The sequence below is a fragment of the Sinocyclocheilus grahami genome, unplaced genomic scaffold (assembly GCF_001515645.1).
Source record: "Sinocyclocheilus grahami isolate Dianchi unplaced genomic scaffold, SAMN03320097.WGS_v1.1 scaffold466.1, whole genome shotgun sequence".
Classification (NCBI taxonomy): Eukaryota; Metazoa; Chordata; class Actinopteri; order Cypriniformes; family Cyprinidae; genus Sinocyclocheilus; species Sinocyclocheilus grahami.
The window spans coordinates 644,694-666,930 of record NW_015505645.1 but is presented as its reverse complement, the minus strand read 5'-3'; the positions used below and the strand labels follow the sequence as shown (position 1 = coordinate 666,930).

The window sequence follows — 22,237 nt, the reverse complement described above, 5'->3', positions numbered from 1 at the left end:
GGGGGGGGGGGGGGGGGGGGGATGCACAGAGAATTACAGACATTTTGAAATTGCTTTGAAATATGTGTCCTTATGTTTTTAGTATTGTAACAGCCTTAGGTTAAGTATAAGATATGCTTTACCTCTATTTATGAAATTGACGTTAACTTACCCTTTAAGTCTTATTTGTATAACGCTTGGATGTAAAAACACATCAAACATTATTTTCTTTGTTAGTTTTAGCAAACGCTGGGTATGAGTTTTCATTATATATATATATATTTTTTTTCTGTTTATATTATCATTTATAATTGTATTTATGTATTCATTTTTTATTGTTGTTACTTTGGTAAATCCCACAAAAATAAATACATAATTGCTAATATAAAACAGCTTATATGAAATTTAGTTTGACCTTCTGAAGGTGAAGTAATTTCTTTCACTGACCATTTGTTGAAAAATAAACTTTTAAGGGTTTTAGGCCCTATTTTGTATCATATTCTTTTATATTGAACCTAATGTGTTGAATGAACCATCAAATCTGTCCTGCTAAACCATAAAAATGTGAAAGATGGGGGAAAAAGATTTTCGAGAGTCAAATATTTCCCACAATGCTTTGCTCCTATGAGGACCTGGCTTAGGGATGGTCTGATCTGGGATCAGGCTCCTGTGGAGAGAGTTGATCTGGGATCAGGCGAAGGGACGGTTCAATAGACTACCACGTTATGTAAAAAAAAAAATAATAATAATAAATAAGTCTCATAAACATGCTTGTGTGTAAGCTCTTTTTGCGATACTAGTAAAACTTCTTGAATCTAAAAATAAAATAAGATGATCCACCGGAATCAGGCAGTTGGAAGCTATGGATCCAAACAGCTGATCTGAGATCAGGTAGCGAGGAGGGATCCAGTGAGAGCTGATCTGAGATCAGGTAGCGAGGAGGGTTCCAGTGAGAGCTGATCTGGGATCAGGTAGCGAGGAGGGTTATATTCAGCTGTTAAAAGTTTTCCTGCGCTTTTCTCTGGGCGTAATTTGGACGGGGAGCGCTAATTAATAATCGGAAAACGTTCGTCATGTTCGACTAAACACCTAAAACAACGACACGTTCGCTAAATGCAAACTAATCGCCAGAATTGTGTTGTGTTTATGTTTTCAGACTGTAGCCATGATAACTCCAAACTAGCTTTCGGGCTAAACCCTCCGAAATGGACTCGGTTCTGAGTGTCAGTGCGAATCTCGATCCGGATTTCAGGATGAAACCGAAGTCTATTCGGTTCAGAATCGATTCGGATTAACGATGCTCTCTAGAAAGAAGAGTAAAAACGAAGCGTCCAAGCCAGCAGAAGTTCAGGGCAAATATGTGAAGAAAGAAACGTCCCCGCTTCTGAGAAGTGAGTAACTTCAGTCAATCTGCCTAACAAAACCCACTAAATAGAAAACAAACCATTAAATAATCTGCAGTTGTATATAATGTAGTCATTCGGCGCGTTTTGGATTATAAAACTTTTGAAAATGAAACCTAATTTAAGTGTCTTTCATAGACTGTCTTTGTGTCATCATTAATTAAATGATTAATTAATTAAATCATCCTAATAGACGTCTATTATAAACCTGTGAGTACCTTTTGCTGGCAATATAATAAATATAATTTTTTAAAAAGATAATGTGCCATATGCTCATATTTAATACTGTAATTTAAATGTCATTTCATATAAATATTTTGCCCACTTCTTAATATATCAAACTTTGTTTACTTTTAAAACAAAGTATATTTTGACATACATTTTACCCTGAATTTTTTTCAGGATTGGCACAGCTATAACAGAGTACAGTTTTAAAAGGTATTTTGTAGTTATTTGAATAACATTTACTTGTACATATATTTAATGTTGCATAGTTTTTTAATTGTAAGTTAAAGTATTGGGGGCATAACTGGGTGGACAGTAACTCAAAGTACTCACAAAAACTGCTGTCAGTATAAAATTGCAAATTAGCCACAAATGTATTTAGCATAATATAGTCATAGACTTCTAATTGTATTGGAAAAAATTTTGAAATCCTATTATTTTTGCTCTTATTTTTGTTTTTTAAAAAACCATTTAAAGTGTGGCTCTGGGGACATGGGAAAATAATTGAAAATCAAAATGATTTAAATATGTAAATATTATTTTTATATTAGAAACACTACTTGTTAAAAACTAATTTTAAAAGGCAAAGAATTGTAATAATGATCAGTTGTGCACATCTGAAACAACTTTGTTTTGCATCACTGTCGCTCTTTTCTAGATAATTGGATATAGTATTTTATGGTAGAATTTAGCTTGAGCATACTTTACAAAATAAATATTGCAGAGTATGTTTTAATCCACTTACCCCAGGTTTCTCTCTTCTGCCTCCCTCATGTTTTGTTCCAGATTTGATGCCCTCGTTTATCCGGCATCCAACATTTCTTCGGCGTGAGCCCCCGTTAGTGGAGCCAGCTCTGGCCGGGGGGTCTGGTGCAGGTCCGTATTCTTCTGTCTCTGTTGGGGATGTTAGCGGCCCCAAGAGTTTCCTGCGCAATGCACCGCCACGGACCCCCCTCGAGGTGTCACGCAGGGAGAGTCATCGGCTGTCTGCCCCACCACACCTTCATTGCTATTACTCCCCTTCCTCGCCATCTTACATGAGCGATGCTGGTTCAGTAACAGAGAATGGAGAAGGCGGCCCGTATTACTACCCTCCAGAGCCGTGCTACAATAACCAACCCAGACGAGCATGCAAACCAGACCACTTTAATGAGAACTACAGGTACTATGAGCAAAATGAACTCAACTACTCACGAAACCCAGGACAGCCCCAGACGCCCCAGCCACACAGTCGCCCACCCCCAGGTGAGTAACACATCACCCCGTGTGCGTTCACACACAACCCGCACAGACTCACATGCATTATAATATGCTCCTCATGAAATAACAAACATGACTGTCGCTCTGTACTGTAAATACACTATTTATGAGACCATATGCTGTTGACTATATGAGACCGTTCAGTCTCCTCTGTCTAAACCAGGTATTCACCCTTTTTTTTGTTAGCCAAACCCCTTTGCCCTTAAATACTTACTTGAATAGTACCTCCTGAGATTAATTAAAATAATTTAACAGCACATTTGAATGTTCACGTTTCTTGGATGTCAGTTAATGGTCACCTTTGCTTAGTATTTTATTTTTTTCTATTTTAAAATGATTAGTATTTTTATTAGCTTTCTATAAATGCGTGAAAGCCCTGCATTTCCTTCACAAACAACAGTTTGGGAAATTCTGGTTTAGATTGTACAGGTAATAGTATGCTTTGAGAGATGTACAGGGGTTGGAGCAAACCAATATGAACACCCGTTATTAAAGGGGTCAATATCATTTGTGAAGGCTACAGTTAAAAAACGGTGGCCTTAACTACTATGTACTTACATCAAAAAATAAGTACAATGTACTTATTGTGTTCATATTGTATTGCAAAACACTTTTGCTGCTATTGAGGTGGGATACTGGTAAGGTTAGGGACAGGTTTTGTGGTATGGGTAGGTTTAAGGGTGGGTTAAGGTGTAAGGGATGGGTCAACAGTGTAATTATAAATGTAATTGTAGAAATTAATTACAGATGTAATTACATGCAGGTATTTTTAAAATATAAGTACAATGTAAAAACATGTACACTAAGTGCATTCCAAATGATTAATTTAAATGTAAGTACATAGTAGTTAAGGCCACTTAATATAAAGTGGGACCAAAAAAACAAACATTGCAGTTATCTTTTTGTTGTCTGTATTCTGTAGGTTGTATATTAGTGTAGTATAAGTTGTGTTTGGCAGTGTTTAGTACAAGCCGTGAGTGAAAATGAGTGATTTGTTAGATTTCCAAAAAGGGCAAATTTAACAGGAGTGTCTGTATCCTTAATAGGCCAGTTGGTTGTGGTTTTAAGATCAATAGTCTTTATGATTATAACTACATACACATTGCCCGGCAAGACTTCATCAGTGAAGAATAGTGGGCCAAAAACCGAAAGGGAATGATTGGAACTGTCTAACACTAAGAAGGATTGTGTCTAAACAACACAGAACTACTGCAGCAAAGTGACGACAAACCCGAAATATTCACTTTGAAGACCCTGTTTCCACAAAAACTGACCATAGAGAACTTAACAAAGCCAATATCAATGAAAGAGCTGCAATTGCTGAAACTCTAATCACAGACACCACTGCTAAAATGTGAAAATGATAGTGTCATGATCATGAAATCTGTGAAGTTAGAGCACCAAGATGAACTTCAACCAACATCTACCCTGGCTGGCCGTCTCAATACCTAACTTGAATATTATCAAATTATTGTTGGCCGTTTTGGAGAGAAGAGAAGAGTATGAAGCCAATTCCCTCCTCCAACATTTCTAAAGTAATTAGCAGATGTTCTGACTAACTATTCAAAAGTTATATGAATCTATTCTAAGAAGGTTGGAAGCTGTATCTGTCAATATGGGGTGCTGTGTGTACATTAATGAGGAAAAAAATTAACTTGAATTTTAAATGATTTTAGCAAACGGCTGCAATATAACAAAGAGTGAAAAATGTAAGGGGGTCTAAATACTTTCCGTACCCACTGTATATCTTGATACACTACTTTTAAAAAATGTGGGGTCTGCAAGATTTTTATTGTTTTTCAAAGAAGTCTCTTATGCTCTTATTATCAAAAATACATCAAAAGTGGAATTGCCAGTCTTCAGTGATATTTCAGAAGTCATTCTAATATGCTCAGTTTGGTGCTGGAGACATTTCTTAATATTATTAATGTTAAAACAATTGTGGTGCTTAATATTTTTGTGGAAACCCTGATACATTTTTCAGGATTTTTTGATGAATATAAAGTTCAAAATATCAGCATATATTTGAAACAGATTTTTTTTTGTACCATCTTTACTGTCATTTGAACAATTCAATTTAATGTGTCCTTACTAAATAAAGTAAAAGTAATTATTTAATTCACTACAGAACTGTTCAAAGTTTTTTTTTTAAGAAATGATTTCTGATTTCATGTTTTCCTTACTACTTTTATAATAAACAGGATAAAACTTTTATATTAAATCTTAAATATAAAACTTTTATAATAAATTGAATTTTAAAAAAATGTACCTTCTGCATATATTACTTACTAAATCATTTTAAGACAAAAAAGGGAATTAAGTGAACGTTTTTGAGTGATGCAAACAAGGCATTAGAACAGATTTGTAAAAATGAATCAATCTAACTAACTCTAACAGCATTTTGCTATTAAAGTATAAATGAGAGATGAGATATATACAGTGTTGCTCAGTTTTATTTTGCCAGCCTTACTCAGTACATTGTTTTCTCCTGTACACGATTTTGCTCAATACACACACACTTTCTTGGCTGTCACTCTCATGTAGTATTTCTCATTGTGTGTGAGAATGACAGAAATGTGGATTTTTCTTGGTTGCCCTTTTCCTCACCCTACACTGATGTGTTTTTCCTTGTGCTGAACTTTTCATGGTCTTCTGGGGTTTTTTGCTTTATATTTGACCCTGCAACTGTGACTTGTTTTCTCCCCATCTCTCTTTCATTTCACTCCACCTCCTTTGTGTTCAAATTGAAAATAAATACAAAATCTCATTCTAATACACACAGAAACATTTCCCGCATACAGATCTGTAATGCTTCCCTGTGTCTGTGTTTTTCTAGCAATCGGCCGTGTGCCAGCAAAGTCAGTGGGTAATCTGACGACCATGAGTGGGGAGGAGGTGGCTCTTCCTCCTGGCTGGACTGTAGATTGGACGATTCGAGGCAGAAAGTATTACATTGATCACAACACAAACACCACTCATTGGAGCCACCCGCTGGAGAGGGAGGGGCTTCCACCGGGCTGGGAGAGGGTGGAGTCAGCTGAGTTTGGATTGTATTATGTTGACCACATCAACAGACGTGCCCAGTACAGACACCCCTGCGCACCCAGGTGAGTGACGAGACGTTCTGAGACTTTTTGGTGGCGTTTTGTATATAAAATACACATGCCAAGTCTGCTTTCGCTCAGTGTGCCACGTTACGACCAGCCCCCTCCCCCGCCAGTCACCTACCAGCCCTGCCCACCAGAACGCAACCAGCCCGTACTGGTACCAGCAAACCCGTATCACACAGCCGAGATCCCAGACTGGCTGCAGGTGTATGCCAGAGCCCCGCTAAAGTAAGTTTCACACACTGTCAGACTCTAAGGAGTGGTAGAAAACTATCACATACACTCCAGTCTGCATCACAGATGGGCGTTTCGGTGTAGGCAGCTTCATTGATTGTAATAGGAGTGCTTTCATTCTGATGCATCAACCCACAAACTGAACCGAACATCTGAGAATTACCCAAAACCCTTCTAAAACCAGACGAGACACAGTTTAGCCTAGATTAAGATGTTTTGTCAGAGGGGACATCAGCCAGAAGATTTCTTGCTTGAAAGTTTTTTTTCATTGGCTGGTTCCTGGAAGCCATCAGAGGCTGTAAACTGGCTATAACGATTGAGTCTGGTAAAGGCCAATGCCATTAACCTTCAGTCATATTAGTGTGTGTTTGTGCTTTGTCTCAGGTATGACCACATCCTGAAGTGGGAACTCTTCCAGTTAATGGATCTGGACACGTATCAGGGGATGCTGAAGCTGCTCTTCATGAAGGAGCTGGAGTGCATCGTTAAATCCTATGAAGCATATCGACAAGCGCTGCTCACTGAACTCGACACGCGCAAACAGCAGCAGCAGTGGTATGCCCAACAACCAGCCAAAAACGTCCCTCCTAACATGTGACTTGTATGAGATATACCCAAAGTCCATCGTTATCACACTGATAACGATGGAGACTTTTAGCTGCTGTTGCAGACTCTCATTTATTCCCTCAAACGGCTCCAAATATTAGCCCAAAGAGAGACACCACATAAAGCCTGTTGGAAACTTTACACTATTACTCCTATATAGCTTATCAGTCATTATACGGTTGTGTGTGTTCTGAGTCTATTCTTGGTTTGACTGTGTTGTAAATGTGTTCATGTTGAAGTGTGTGTTTCTTTGTGCATGTCAGGACTGTCAGGACTCACTCCTTCTGCATTCTTTTTGGACAATCACAACTATCAGTTATCAATGTTTTAATGTTTAATCAGACTCATGTTTTCAATTATAGTTTTGCTTTTAGAGTGAATCTCATCTAAAATAAATAAATAAATAAAAACTCATCCAGGTCACATTTCACCTCCAAAAAATTTTTTAAAAATAAAATAGAATTTATAGTTTGCATAAAGAAAATGAAGCTTGATTTAGGGTTATGTAAATCAGCATAAATTAATGGTTTTACATCAAGTACGAGCATGATGTATACTTTACAATTATAAAAAATTGCAAAAATCATTAGTTTTGCCTTACAGTAATGAGTTTTGTTGTTTGTTTGTTTTTTGCATTATATTGATAATGCAAGTAATGCAATAATCTTCACGGTACTTTATTTTCTTCAAGTAAATTATATGTTCTTGTTTCTTGTGATTTCTGGCATGGCGAAATATGACTTGGGCATTTCTTGGAGGTTCATCCTTTAAGGTTTAGGTGGATTCCTTTTTTAAGGAATTTGCTGCTTGTATTTAAAAGTGAAAATTTCACCTTGTATGAAGTGTTTGAGCCTGCAGCATTTTTTTGTCTGTATTTTTCAGTTAATATGACTGTAAAATCTATTTTGAGCATCAACACTAAATAAACCAGGACCTTGTATTCTGTTTGTGTGTGTGTGTGTGTGTGTATGTGTGAGAGAGAGAGAGAGAGAGAGAGAGATGAAAGAAGTTACCATTCGAAAACCCAATCCTTAGTGGCATCACAAAGGAATCATCTGGGGCCTCAATTCCTAAATTCCATGGATTTCATCATTAAATGTGAGGGGAAAAAAACAGATTCATAAAAGCAAAAGCTGCCATGAAAAAATTTGCATACTAACTTTTTGCGCTCATACCAGTAATTTTGTTTTATTAGCTCATATCAGGTTAAAATGTGTTCGGTTAATGCTTGTGATCCACTATAGGTTTCCATAAAGACAGAGGGCCTCATTTATAAATATGTATGTAGAATGATACTTAATGTGAATATACAACAGTTTCCGGGAAAGTTGCTGATTTCTAAATTGTCTATAAGCACAACATTTTTTCCTAAATACATCCCTCACAGTTTGTCTTCGATTGATTAAACTCCATCAACAGAACCCCCACAAATATCCCTTTATTGTTCAAAAGAAGTCTTTATAAATGTGGCCGCCCATAGTCGTTCATGAGCGTTAGCAGGATACATTTTAGCCTGATATGAGCTAATGAAATTAAATTTATGATACTATAAACGTCAGATTTTCTTGGTGATTTTCTGTTACGGAAACACTTGGCAAATGGTCTTTTCCCATTGAAATAGACAGGAACTGCAAATAGCAGCCCAGGAGCTCTACTGTGATTACCACTGAGTGGAGCAAATGTGCAGGTTCTCTCAAAGTATTTTTATTCGGGTTTTATGCCTCTGAAAATGGACAATGATACTGCCCCAAATATGATGGGATGGAAGGTGAAATCACTGCAACACATTGTTCGGCCCATGATAATGACTAATACTTGTGTTTTTTAACATTTGGTATTTTATTCCCTTATAAATGGCACTGAACTCAACATACGACATCCATTACAAAATAAGAACAGACTGCATTCGTGTGAGTGTCAGAGCGAGAAACCGTATTTACAGTGAGAAGATGGCAAAATGGTGAACTGTCAGAACTAATACTGTGATGTTCTAATGCAGGCGCAAGCGGCACAGTCAGACTGAATCGTTTGAGACTCTTTTCGGTCTGATTCTCCACACCGTCTGACCGTGGGCCTGAACTGTAGGTGCATGATGTTGCTGTGGTGGGTGATTGTAGCGATATGTTCCTGTTGTAGTGCCGGACAGTCTCGCGTCTCTTTCTCTGACTGGACGCTCCACTGTCACTGTCCACAGTGCATCTGTGTGAAACCATGGGGGGTCAGTTTTGTTTCTTGTCCTGCTCAGGCTGTTGGTCAGTCTGGTGCCCAGGGAAGGCGTGATTATACAACTGCCTGTGGTTTGCCGCTACACTGTACAGCTTATACAGAGCCTGAGGGAGCCAACAGAAAGATACGACATGTTACTGTGAGATCTCTCTTTATGTTTGTAAGATGTTGTGAAATTGTGTTTGTCTAAATAGTGTGTTCAGGTGTGTGCAGGTGCAGTAAACCCCCTCTTACCTCATTTGTGCTTCCCTAAAACAAAGAAATGAGGAATACAGTTAACAAATTTGTAGTAAAAATTGACAGGCTGACCCCCCCACCCCTTCAACCTCTGCAGCAATGCTGGCAGCACTCATACGTCTATTTCCCAAACACAACCTCTGGATATGACGCTGAGCACGTGCACTCAACTTCTTTTGTCGTCCATGGCGAGGCCTGTTCTGAGTGGAACCTGTCCTGTTAAACCGCTGTATGGTCTTGGCCACCATGCTGCAGCTCAGTTTCAGGGTCTTGGCAATCTTCTTATAGCCTACGCCATCTTTATGTAGAGCAACAATTCTTTTTTTCAGATCCTCAGAGAGTTCTTTGCCATGAGGTGCCATGTTGAACTTCCAGTGACCAGTATGAGAGAGTGAGAGCAATAACACCAAATTTAACACACCTGCTCCCCATTCACACCTGAGACCTTGTAACACTAATGAGTCATATGACACCAGGGAGAGAAAATGCCTAATTGACTTTTACATTGTAGCAAAGTGTCATTTCTTCAGTGTTGTCACATGAAAAGATATAATAAAATATTTACAAAAATGTGAGGGGTGTACTCACTTCTGTGAGATACTGTACACTACCATTCAAAGATTTGGGGTCAGTAAGATTTTTTATTAAAGAAATTAATACTTTTATTTAGCAGTGACTCATAGAAATTGATTGAAAAGTGACAGTAAATATTAAAATACAGTAAATACAAAATTGTATTTCCAATATATGCTGTTTTTTTGTTGTTGTTGTTTTTACTTTCCATTCATCAAAGAATCCTGAAAAAATGATTTACGCTTTACACAAAAATATTAAGCAGCACAACTTCGATATTGATAATAATATAAAACATTTCTTAAGCACCAATTCAGCATATTATAAAATGAAGGATCGTGTGACACTGAAGACTGGAGTAATGGCTGCTGAAAATTCAAAACATTTATATAAATAAACTATATCTAAATGCGTATTTGTTTTTGAAGTACAGTAAGTATTTATTTCCTCTTTTACTTCCTCTTTGAACTGTTGCCGTCTGGTCAGCACTACAGAGCACTGAGCACCACAACGGCCAGGCATGAGAACAGTTTCTTCCTTCAGGCAATCCATCTCATGAACAGTTAACTTTACAATAAACGTAAAACACAACACTATTTATACCTTATACATTTATTTAATACCATGCTTCTTATTTACATTCCCTTGCATTTGTACATAACACACCTGTACACACAAATACCATCTATTGTCTATTTTGTATATTGTGCTTTTCTTCAAAAATGTGTTGAATACTGCTATTTCCTATTACTTATTCTGTTTTTATTGTCTGTGTCTGTCATTCTGTTTGTGCTGTGGAAGCTTCTGTCACCATAACAGATTCCTGATATGTAAACATTCTGATTCTGAAATGTTGTGTTTTACCTGATCCCACAGCGCTCCGGCCACCTGATCAATGACGGCACCCAGTTCTCTGTATTCTCCTGAGTAGCGGATGTATGCCCAGGTGCACAGAGTGATGAGCGCGAAGCCCAACACCATGTTGCAGATGCTTGCAATGATGTCAACACCCACGAACCCCGTGATCCCTGCGGCCACATACATCACAAAGATCACCACGAACAGCGTTGCGGGTGTTCGTGCCGCATGGAAGATGTTCTTGGAGTCGTTGTGTTTGATGTACTGCACAAACAGCTCGTCGATCTCCGCCTCCAGCTGCAGCAGGTAACGCCGGCTGAACTCCTCCCCACCCATTTTCTTCACGCTGCGAAACAACGTCAACGACTCCTCACGGATGTTCAAGTGACGCGCCTGCAGCGCGCTCGGTGCGAGGAAAGGCCGATCTCCTCCACTCACCTGGACCGTAAAACAAATTTGATGAAGATGAGTCACACTTACACCATTAGAAATCAGCTGTTTATAGTTGTCACACTCACCTCCTCCATCTTCCTGTTGTATAGATCTTTAGCTGCAGCCACTGCGGCCAGATTATTTGCTTCTGCTGTGGCCTGTGCACACAAACACATCCTAACCCTGTCATACTGTATGTTGCTAATAGCTCTTGGGTGTATTTACTGTGTGTCAGGCTGTGGATGTGGAACGTGTGTACTAAAGGTTAAGAGGTCATACCTGTAACATGGATTTCGGATGTGGCAGCTCCTCTCCCTGGTAAATCTTGATATATGCCTAAAATCATAAACAGCTGCTCAGTTCACTTCAAGAATTCCAAATGTCAAATTGTACTGTAACAATTATAAACTGCATTTATCATTATTATTATTGGATATATTGGTACCATATTGGTTGTTGGTTGAAGATTTTGTATTTACTGATCTGATATTGGGTTATATATAGATTTATCTGATATTGGGTTTATAATTCTGCATTCTCATTTCTTCTATTTTTACAATTAGATTACCACTGCCTCATTTAACACTGTTAAATATGTTTAGCCAATCTTAAAATATCAATTTTTCAAACTGTACTATACTTTATACAGTAAAGGCATAATGTTGTGATGCCACTTTAAAGAATTCATTTTAGTTTTTAGTGTTTTATTTTTATTACACAATGTAACAAAAATTTGCTTCACTTAATTTTTTATGGTTCTACTGTAATTCTGTGGTGCTAATTATTATTGCCCTATTTATTTTCACGTAGCATCAATATTTTGGCAAATATTTAGGTCAGGTAAATATTAGAACTTCTATCATTAATTATGAAACATTGGTTTAGTACTGATAAGTATTTGTACTATTTTACATGTTTTTTAAAGATATTTTATGGAAACATTCTAGAAGTTTCTGTAACATTCTGGAATATTCTAGGGATTTCTGGAACATTACAGAACATTGCGGGACTAGTTATAAAAGCCAAAATCATCCAACTTACTCTTCTGAAGTTTTGGACGACTCACTTTTGGTAACTGTTTAACTGTTGTTAGCTTAGTATTATGCATGTACTATGTCATTTTTATGCATGAGTAATAACATATTTTTTGTTTTTATGAGCACTGTTAGTGATACACAAAACATAAAATATTACTATTGGCCTGCCATTAATAAAAAATATTTTTAAAGTTATCAGACAGATTTTTAATACTGGTGCATTCTCAATAAACATGTTGGTTGGTTCATTCATATTTTATTCCTAGTAGTAGTGATTTTAACTCAAACAAAACTTACCTTGAAGTACTCCAGAAGACCCCGGCAGGTGATTTTGCTTCCGTTTATCTCTTTTACATCCAGGTTTTTGGGGCGTAGTAACCACAGAACAAGCACTTGTAGATTATTGATAAACTCTTGATCGATCTCTGAAACACATGATTGGAAACAGGTGTCTTTGTTTTTGTACTTCACAGTCTAAGGACGCCAACATAGCTTCCACATATTTGAGCTCAGCTACAATCTACTGATTAGCGTACATCTGTCGACATACCCTTCAATCTGCCGTCAAAGTGTGGGTTTGTGGCCACCTTGAGTCCTGGGTGAGGCATGAGGAAGCAGGAGATGTTGGTGAAGCAGGAATGGATGTGTTTCCTCACGTTCTGCAGCTCCTCATGTTGATTCTCTGAGATCTACACATAAACACACATTGTGGAGGTTCTATTTGAATGAGCTCAGGATTTTCATGTTAGCCCTTCCATTTTTCCTTATATTAACCTACTGACCTTTAATCTTTTCTCCAGAAATTTCATTCCTCCTTCCTGTCCATAGGGAAACTCATATGGAAAGCTCCAGTCCCGCACCAGAAAGATCATTGACTAGTGAAATAACACAAAAAGCATTTCATAATGACAGTTTTAATGAAGAACAGTCTGTTTCAGAATGAAACTACAAGAAGCAAACTGATTTTTAAAATTAATAGAGGCCATCAGAAGTGTTAAAATACAGCAAATACCTGAAATGGTTTGAGGAATGTTTCTTCCATGGCCAGTCTGCCGTATTCAGTGAAAAGCTATAACAAAAACAAAAGCACAGATTTTTTTTTTAAAGATATTTATTCATTTCATACCTGTGGCTTTTCTGTTTAACATTCAAATAATGATGGCTTACAAGCTTGTCAGGTTTATCTCATTTCATGCATAAACTTGGAATCACCATAAATATTTTATTTATGTATTTTTAATGTTTTATTTGTTTATATTTTCTTTTTGTAATTACACCGCACTTTTTGGTACACTCTATTTCTATAGTGCTTTATAAATCAATTTTTAATAGTATTGAATCTCATTAAACTCTGTCATTAAAAAGTCTGATAACTACTATAGTTCAACAGCATTGCGGGTGGTAAAATGAGTGTCACTATACCTGCAGATGCTGAAGATCATCTTCCTGAACATTCTGAGATATGTTATACACCTTTAAAAAAAGATGACGTCAAGGTCCCATTCAGTTTTACTGAAAATATGGTCACAGTTTATTGGGAGGGTGTACTGTGTTTTCTGTGTACTACCTGCATAGAGCTGATCATGGTACTGAGGGCAAACACAGTAGCTGAGTCACGGAGAGTGGACTGGCTGTCAAAGGTCCCCTGTGTATCCATTAGCAGCACTGCCACCTACAGGAAAAACTGCGTAATGCATTTCTACCACACGTGAAATTTCCTCTCATGTTTCATTTTCACATACAGGGGCTGAGTTACAGGCTCTGCCTTACACAAATATGTTAGATTATAGTTTCACTCAAGCCACGAAAAGGAGTATATACTACCATCACATTTTTAAATATATTCAAATAGGACAGTTATTTTTAATTGTAATAATATTTCACAGTATTACTGTTTTTATCATATTTTTGATTAAATAAATGCAGCCTTGGTAAGCATCTTTCCAAAAACATAAAAATATCTTACCTTGCTACCATCTGGTTTGTCCACCAGGAAGACTTCACTCCAGATCTGAATGCCAGTGGTCTCCCGCTCTGACCCTCCTCTCCATGAGAATCCTGTCAGCGGCTCGTTCGGGTCCCCCAGCCACGTATCACTGGCCTGAATGCAAACACACATATTACAGATTACACAAACTTAAAACAAGAAACTGATTGTGATTTGGAACTAGTCTGAGAGCAATAATACATGTATTTCTACTTTATGAATTATAGCCAATCTCACCTGGCTGTACATGTAACGCAGCATGAAGTCCATGAGGAAGGATTTGCCCTTGCGGAAGGCTCCCGCCACTGAGATGGCCACCACCTCTCTGTCTCTGACCTCTTCAGCCAGCAGGATCTTACAGAGCGCAGCCTCGTCCAGCTCAAACGTGTGGTCATCTTTCACCACCAACACCTGCACCGGACGCGCCCGTCCATCCGTCTCCTCCTCCTCTGAGCTCCAGTCATACACGTTCTTATCCACGAAAGACCCTGAACAGCCACATTTAAATGTTATTTCTGCAATTGCAGAAGTGGTAACTTGTAACCATAGACATAATCTTTGGCAATGTATGCAAACCGCAGCCGACAGAGACGCCTGTACAGTGCTGTTAATGTTCTTAAAGCTGCAGTGCTCTATATGGATCATAATGTATGAGTTGATACCTCAATATCACATTACCAAAATAAGTGACAGTCTGCTTGTTAGTACACTGTCATCCAGTGTTATTTTAGTATTTTTTATATAATATTTTATATTAATATTTGAATTTGCTTTTATTTTTATATTTTTTGTTTTCATTGTAATAATTACATTTTTGGTCATTTTGATATGTCTTTGTCATTTTATTATTATTATTATTCATTAATTTTTATTTCAGTTTAGCTTTAATTTATTTCCATTTTTCTCAAATTCCTTTTTTTTGTGTGTATATATATATAACTTCAACTTTTTTACAAACAAAAATGTTTTTAATCGTTACAATAATAACTTTGGTTGGGTGTGTGTGGGAAACTACTTTTTTTTTGTGAATTAATGAAACATTATTGCCACATTATGCTTAAAGGGGTCATATGATGCGATTTCAAGTTTTCCTTTCTCTTTGGAGTGTTACAAGCTGATCTTAGGAGAGGAGGTAATTCTGACTTTGCTATGACAATCTGGCGCTTCTGAATCAACTGTTTTGTTATTAGTATAAATATTTGCTATTGACTGTTCAAATGCGGAGTTTTGCGCATCGTGTGTGTGTGTGTGCATGCGAGCGCTCGTGTGTGTAAGAGAGAGACAGAGAGAGCGAGAGAGATCACAGTGGAGTCAGCTGTCTTAACCGTGGCTTGTGTACTGCAAACACACACCAGCATCATCACTGTGTCTATCACGTGACTTTGTTCCCCTTTCGGGCTCTGTCTTTACATTTATTTTGAAAGATGAAGCTCGCGATTATGGTAAGGGACATTACATTTGCGACGAGTCCTTGCGGTGTTCGGCCAATCTCAATGCACTGTGTCAGCTGGCCAATCAGAGCAGACTGCGCTTGTCGGAAGGAGGGACTTTGTAGAAAACAAAGCGTTTGAGAGAGGCGGGGCATAGAGGACCTACAATAATGTACAGTATTTGAAAAATAATGTGTTTTTTGAACATTAAAGCATGTCAACATATTCTGTTACACCAAATACACAAAATAATGATCTTTAAAAAAGCATCATATGACCCCTTTAAGATAATCATCTATTTGATATCAAATGAGGCCTAAATCCACATCATAGACAAGTGATCATAAGACAAACGTTATGGAAGAATATTTTAGTTGCAAAGACTCAAGATGAAATCTCTCTTTTCTCAATCTAACATTCTCCTGGGAGAAATTGTGGAGTCATGTTTTAGTAAAGCTTAATGCAGCAGACAACCCTAATGGAGCTTTAGTGATGATCTTAACCTCTGTCATCAAGGCTAGTGTGATGTGGCTCATAGAGATGTTTTAATGGTTTAAACTGATGCATTTGTCAAGCATTTCTTAAATGCAACTGAACAGTTATGGATATTGACAGGGAATTAGAACATTTCTAACATTAGATATTTTCAACCAGGGCTAATTCAAATTATAAGGATGTGATGAAGCTGTTCACAGCATTGCATTTACACTTCTGCCATTGGTTAGCACCAAAGCAACACCATTACTGTCCCAACACTGTAAGTTATTTACATTCAAATCACCTTGTAGAGCTCTCTATCTCTCCTGTTCTCTCTCTCTCTTGCTATCTATAATGTCATATTCACCTGGTCAGGCCTGTTAAGAGCAGCAGACATCCATATGGCTACCATATATATTATATAAACCAGCATCTCCATGTAGGCCTGTAGCAGATGTACAGAGCTCTGCTTATGTGGGTCACTGTCATCAATGCACATCACTTCACACACAGTCAGATCACTTCTGATTTTAACCACTGCAATGAGGGAAAAACTGACGTGTGATCTAATAAATTCAACTGAAACATCAGTCTCAATAACACAAAGATGTATTATTTAAAAAAGAAAGCATATTATCGACTGGGATTTGTAAGAAATGGGTGGGTGCATTTTACAAACGAGCACCAATTTGTGTTTCCACAGACATTAGGCCTGCAATAGCGCAAATGTCACATTGCTTTTAAATATAGACATTACAGCTGTCATCACAGACGCACACACAGATACAGGGCGGAACAGGGCTGTGGTCCGGACCAAATCAGCTGATTTGAGCAGGGAAAAAGCATTGTTTTTGTTTGTGTTTATTTGTGTGCGTTCCTTAACATACAGACAGAGTGTCTATGTAACAGCATCCTCATAATTTACAGAATCGCACAATAACCCGTCTCGTAGTGTGTCTCGCGTCTGGATGGTTTATTATATTAAATGTGAACGTACCCCAGCTGTCTCTGTCCTTTTTGTCTCGTGCCATGTCGCACTGGGTGTTTTGCTCAGTATTCGGGTCGGTTCGGTTCTAAACAGCGATCATGAGACGAATGCGATGCTGGAAATCAGCAGCCAGTGATGGAGGCTCATTCTCATCTGAAAACGAATGTGTAGCGCACCATTAGATCGCCTAGTGGCGCTGTGGGACGGTCGGGTGAGTAACCATAGTAATGGGCGGGGCTTAGAGACCTTGGCGTTATTGTTTCTAATTGGTCAGGCACGGTTGGTCTAACATATAGTTCTCATATTTTTAATTTTTATTGTATTATTTCAATTCAGTGTTTTTGTTGTTCTCAGTGGCATTATTTAGGATTAAATCATTATCCAGACCTCTGCTGAAGTTAAACATAATCACGTGGTACGTGATTTTCGCATGTGGGTCTGAGTATATCCGTCAGATGGCGCTGCATGTACGCTATATAAAAAGAAAAGAAAAAAGATTTTAAAAAAAGACGAGTTAAAGAATGATCATTACTCGTCTTTTACTGAAAAACACAGTTCTGACTGGTTTGTTCAGTTTTCATGCACTATAAGCATAAGCAATAGAACGTTTAGATTTACCATTTAAACCAAGAAAAAGAAAGGAAAAGATATACACATCTTACACATGAAAACACCAAAAATAAATAACACCAGTTAATTATTTTATATATTGTTTTAATTATTTATTTTTCACTATAACTGTTGACTGTAACTATTGTCTAACAGATACTACTCTGTCTCTACAATGGTACCATTATTGCTCACATAATGCACAGTGAAATTCAGCGAGAGAATTAAAGTGAAAGAGATGTGTAATGCTTAAACATTGTGTTTGCTTTTATATATTATGTTTGCTTTTCTCTCTCTCTCTCTCTCTGTGTGTGTATGTGTGTGTGTGTGTGTGTGTGAGAGAGAGAGAGAGAGAGAGAGAGAGAAAGAGAGAGAGAGAGAGAGATGTTGGAGAAGTTGGAACAGTCTACAGCCCCTGGACTCACTCTACAAGACAAAAACAACAAACTTTTGCTGTACGCAGATGATCTGATTGACGCTGTTGATAGCATTAGCATTAGCTTCGGCTGATCAACGAGAGCGAAAGGCACTTAAAACACTCACCAGCTAAATGCAACTATATATCTATAAAAACTGGATTATACTTTATGAACATCTTTGTATGTTTATATTTTGTCTTTAAAAATGACGTTTAAAACTGAAGTGATTTTGTGAGATCAGTTAGCAGAAGTTAGCTGAGTTAGCTCTACACACGGAGATTCAGACAGAAAATGAACTTTAATTATTAAAACATTAAAACAAATTTAAACTCTCTTTCTTACAATGAGGGGGAAACTATTAAAAACAAACCACCTGTTTTGGACGGTTAACACTTCCTGACACCCGTCAATAATTTTGACATGTGTCCAAATAACTGAATGTAAGTTACAGCTTAAAATCTCCTATATTTTATTAAAAAAATATAAAATATATTAAAATAGAAAACCATTATTTTAAATGGTAATAGTATTTTAAAATATTTTTTTTTCTATATTTTTGGTCAAATAAATGCAGCCTTAATGAGCAGAAGAAGACTTCTTTAAAACATCTTACTGATCCCAAACTTTTTTTCAGGAGTGTGTGTGTATAGCTAATATTAGGCTTCAATTTTAGCCAGTAACAGTTTGTTAAATATGATTATGTGGTTGTAATATTTCCGAGTTGGGTCTGGAATTTTAGGAGTCATCAGCCTTAGGCACTTTAGTTCTATTTGCATACATAGGGCTAATTATATGAGCAGTAGCAAGATCAATTAATAATGCATTTATTTAGTTATTAAAATGTTATTTTTGAGCTGTTTAGGAAGCCAAAAACTTTTAAAGTGTGGCAAGTCACATTCATGAAATGTTTGACTTGTACACTGTCATACCACACGTGAAATAGGTCCTGCATAGATTTAAAGCTCTTGAATGTAAAGAGACTCATTCCTGACCGAGCATTATCACGGCATGTGTTCATTTACTGCCTTTCCAAATCCCTCAAGACAAAAAGGCCATATAAGGTCAGAAAATGTCTCTGTAGCAGCTCCTGTGAGAAGAATAACATTTCAGTGTATTAATGACATATGTGGTTGGTCGTTTCCGTGAAAAGAACAGTTTGGTTTGAACTTTATTATGTAAGTAGACCTAGCGAATACTCCTGTGAAATAGTGTCTTTTGTAGGGAAAAAAAAAAAAAAAAAGCTGATAGAAACCATTAGAAAATTAAATATTTAGGTGATGCAGTTAGTGGCAAGCATCACTATTATTATTATTATTATTGCTGCTCATACTTGAGTAATAGATTTGAACAAACCAATAATCCTTGGTTAAAACCAAAAATAAAAACTTGTCCAGTTTTTTTTTACACATGAAAACGCAACTCTTCAGAAAATGTTAATATCTATTTCTTGGTTTATTCTGGCTAAAAAAATAATTTTGTTCATACATTTTTGCTAAGAAATGCAGTAGAAATAAATATTTGAAAATGAAAAGGGCATTTGGGATCTGTAAGTTCTTGTTCTGAATTATACTCGAGATTCAAAAAAATCTTACTTGATCTCATGGAAACTTTGATCAAAGATTTATTACCTTGCATTTGGCTTGAGTCTGAGTGCAACATGAGTGTTTAATTTGTTTATTTGAAGACTAAACACACACACACACATTTTGTCCCCAAGGAATTTGGATGTAGCCAGCGGTCTGGAAGTGCTTGGAAATCTGGTGAATCTTGTAGTTTCCATTCATTCAGCAGAGTGCAGGAGTGTGTGTGTTGGTCTGCATATTACATTCACTGCTTCTGTTATTGTTCGCTGGACACACTTCCTGGCTGGTTGTGTGGCTGCTGGTTATGTGGATGATCTGAGGGTTCAGCAGCATTGATCCGGCTGATTACATTAGGGTCCTAAGGTTACCGTTTACTGTAAGGCTGGATGATACACTTAAAACTATTATCTCAATTATAAATGTATATATTTTTTTCCTTTTCACAGGATTTGTTTTAATTATATTTAATAACTCATTATGTGTTTGTTTTTAAACAGCTTATTTTTACTTCTTTATTTATTTATTTTTAACCGCAGAGCCATCATTTTTTATCCAGTCAGCTCATTTAAATTTCTACACTACTTTTTGCTTAAGAAAATGTATGTGCACCAATATTGTTGAAATTTAATAATATATTAAATATTAATGAATTTAATTGATTAGACACGCTTTTTCATTATTAAAATTCAACTTAACCACAGAAACATAGAAGTTGGGGGAAAATAAACAGAATTTAGAGAAAAATAAAACCGATTTCAAAGAGCCTTAAATAGAACAATACATACTTAAAAACAGCAATTTTTACAGCAGTAAGGTTTTTTACATAATTAAAAATTATATCCTGAGTTGATTTATCGAAATAGAAAGTTTAAATTAAAATAATCACTTTTTTCACAATTTTGCTTAATTTATTGTCAACAGCAAAACCATTGCAAATATATTGTAATTATTCAATATATTGTTCAGCCCTCGTTTACATTTCAAAATGGGCTAGTTTACTGGTCACAAACTAGTTTAGGAATTGTATTCTGAATCATAATGGATTACAGTATATAGTTTAAATGGTATTAAGATTAGTTAATTGTATTCGTGCTATGGTTACTGTAATCTCGCCTGCCAGGTAATAATAATGTAGTTACCTGGTCCAGATAACTGATAGCATTCATGGTGCTACTGTGTGTTTTATAGTAAAGATAGTACAAAGCAGTCATACTGATACACTTTGTTGTGTGTAAACGATGGACAGCATAGACAGGAATTGGTGTTACGTGTGGTGGGCTGTGTTTTTCTCACTGAGGCTCAGGCCACATGTGACTTCCTCCCAAACACTTGCTTTTCTCCCTCAGATGTGAATGTGTCTTGTTACTCTTGTCTCAAACATACACAACACACATCATATTTTTCCTGTTTATCTGGCACGGTCCTAAGATAAACACCTTTTATGAACTGTTAAATCACACCTGAAGGTTATATGGCAAGCTACAAAATTCACACAGTCACAGAAATCCTATCTGGGAATTTTGAAAATGGTGATTTCTAGATCTGGATTCAAAAAATCTTATAAGTGTCATTTTATATTTGTATGGTGAATTTGAAATTTCTCTTTGTGAGTCTCTATAAAGTTCATAAAAATCTATATCCATTAATCATAAAACATTCATAGAAATGGTAAGAAAATTCACTGGCTATAAAGTGTGCAAACCCTAAAACTAGTTGTCTAAAATAGAGATAATAAATAGACATTTCACCCAGGACAGCCCAAAAGTCTCTTTTCCGTGTGTGCTTATGTGTTTTGATGGCTGTCGACCTACTTCCATTTGGAAACGATGAGACTGTTTCCATCAGAGACATGGCTCTCACTTACACGCTCACATTCCAGTGTTTTGATCGGAAACTTTTCTCGCTCTCTCCTTTTTGAATCACTCTTCCCTCCTTGTGTTTGTATTCTGCAGGCTCGTAACATCTCCACTGGAGAACTTGCAGCAGTGAAGATCATCAAACTTGAGCCCGGTGAGTATGAAGCCATTCTCTTGTGCTTGAGGAGGTGTGGTGTAGCTCATATGACACATCCTGTTTTGTTTTTACCAATGGAGAATGAAAGGAGAAATTAATTATTGTTCAGGCTCTGCTGGCATACTCATACTGTTTATACTTGCTCGGAAATGGTCTTTGGTGATAGCTCACGCACATGTCCAATTGCAGTTAGTTCATATTTAACATAATGTATTTGCAAGTTATAGCATTGAATTATGGACAAAACTGCCAGTTTTCCCCCTTGTGTAAAAGTTGTTCAGTTCTCATGCTGTCAGGCTTTGTTTGGCATCAAATATCCAAAAAGATGACTAAAATCATTAAGAGCCAGATGAAGAGAAACAAACATTGTCATTGGAAGTAGGGCTGGGCGATATGATGATATTATCGTATATCAACGATGTCTCGTAAGTATCGCGAAGTCGATGTCAACAGTCAGGTAACAGACGATTATCGACATTATTGGGGAAAAAAATTACAAATGATAAACCTAGTAAGTTGCAAAAAATATTTTACATAGCCCCATAGTCACCATA

General features: G+C 36.9%; 3 protein-coding genes across 4 annotated transcripts in view; 2 read left to right on the top strand and 1 right to left on the bottom strand.

Moving 5' to 3' along the window:
• Positions 1–966: 966 nt before the first annotated feature.
• Positions 967–6,835, top strand: LOC107553191 (protein salvador homolog 1-like). The gene is made up of 5 exons (XM_016235325.1): positions 967–1,370; positions 2,394–2,852; positions 5,704–5,974; positions 6,053–6,202; positions 6,593–6,835. The coding sequence occupies exons 1-5, from the start codon at positions 1,277–1,279 to the stop codon at positions 6,804–6,806; spliced, it is 1,188 nt and encodes a 395-aa protein (XP_016090811.1). The 5' UTR covers positions 967–1,276; the 3' UTR covers positions 6,807–6,835.
• A 1,796-nt stretch (positions 6,836–8,631) lies between these two features.
• On the bottom strand, positions 8,632–17,249 carry LOC107553217 (atlastin-1-like). Of its 2 annotated transcripts, XM_016235370.1 has the most exons (14): positions 17,069–17,249; positions 14,402–14,652; positions 14,144–14,278; positions 13,745–13,849; positions 13,600–13,650; positions 13,190–13,246; positions 12,960–13,052; positions 12,728–12,866; positions 12,475–12,602; positions 11,420–11,476; positions 11,227–11,298; positions 10,715–11,146; positions 9,275–9,289; positions 8,632–9,144 (listed from the first exon to the last, which is right to left on the bottom strand). In XM_016235370.1, exons 1-14 carry the CDS (start codon positions 17,100–17,102, stop codon positions 9,034–9,036), a joined length of 1,680 nt encoding a protein of 559 aa, XP_016090856.1. In that variant the 5' UTR covers positions 17,103–17,249; the 3' UTR covers positions 8,632–9,033. The 2 variants fall into 2 exon arrangements, with proteins under 2 accessions (XP_016090856.1, XP_016090857.1); XM_016235371.1 differs by lacking the exon at positions 9,275–9,289.
• LOC107553180 (mitogen-activated protein kinase kinase kinase kinase 5-like) overlaps positions 17,223–22,237 on the top strand; it is a 30,383-nt gene continuing 25,368 nt past the window's right edge. Inside the window, exons 1-2 of the mRNA XM_016235314.1 lie at positions 17,223–17,270; positions 21,623–21,714. Of these exons, the coding sequence (XP_016090800.1) occupies positions 17,223–17,270; positions 21,623–21,714 (140 nt within the window). The remainder of the gene's footprint in view (positions 17,271–21,622; positions 21,715–22,237) is intronic.

Bases quoted from the DNA above. Each gene is read 5' to 3' on its own strand.
- LOC107553217 (XM_016235370.1), bottom strand. From the start codon at position 17,102: ATGGCACGAGACAAAAAGGACAGAGACAGCTGGG. The intron at 13,850-14,143 runs GTAAGATATTTT...TTTTTCCTGTAG, and splicing joins ACAAACCAGATGGTAGCAAG to GTGGCAGTGCTGCTAATGGA. The intron at 11,147-11,226 runs GTGAGTGTGACA...TTTACGGTCCAG, and splicing joins ACAACAGGAAGATGGAGGAG to GTGAGTGGAGGAGATCGGCC.
- LOC107553191 (XM_016235325.1), top strand. From the start codon at position 1,277: ATGCTCTCTAGAAAGAAGAGTAAAAACGAAGCGTCCAAGCCAGCAGAA. The intron at 2,853-5,703 runs GTGAGTAACACA...GTGTTTTTCTAG, and splicing joins ACACAGTCGCCCACCCCCAG to CAATCGGCCGTGTGCCAGCA. The intron at 6,203-6,592 runs GTAAGTTTCACA...GCTTTGTCTCAG, and splicing joins TATGCCAGAGCCCCGCTAAA to GTATGACCACATCCTGAAGT.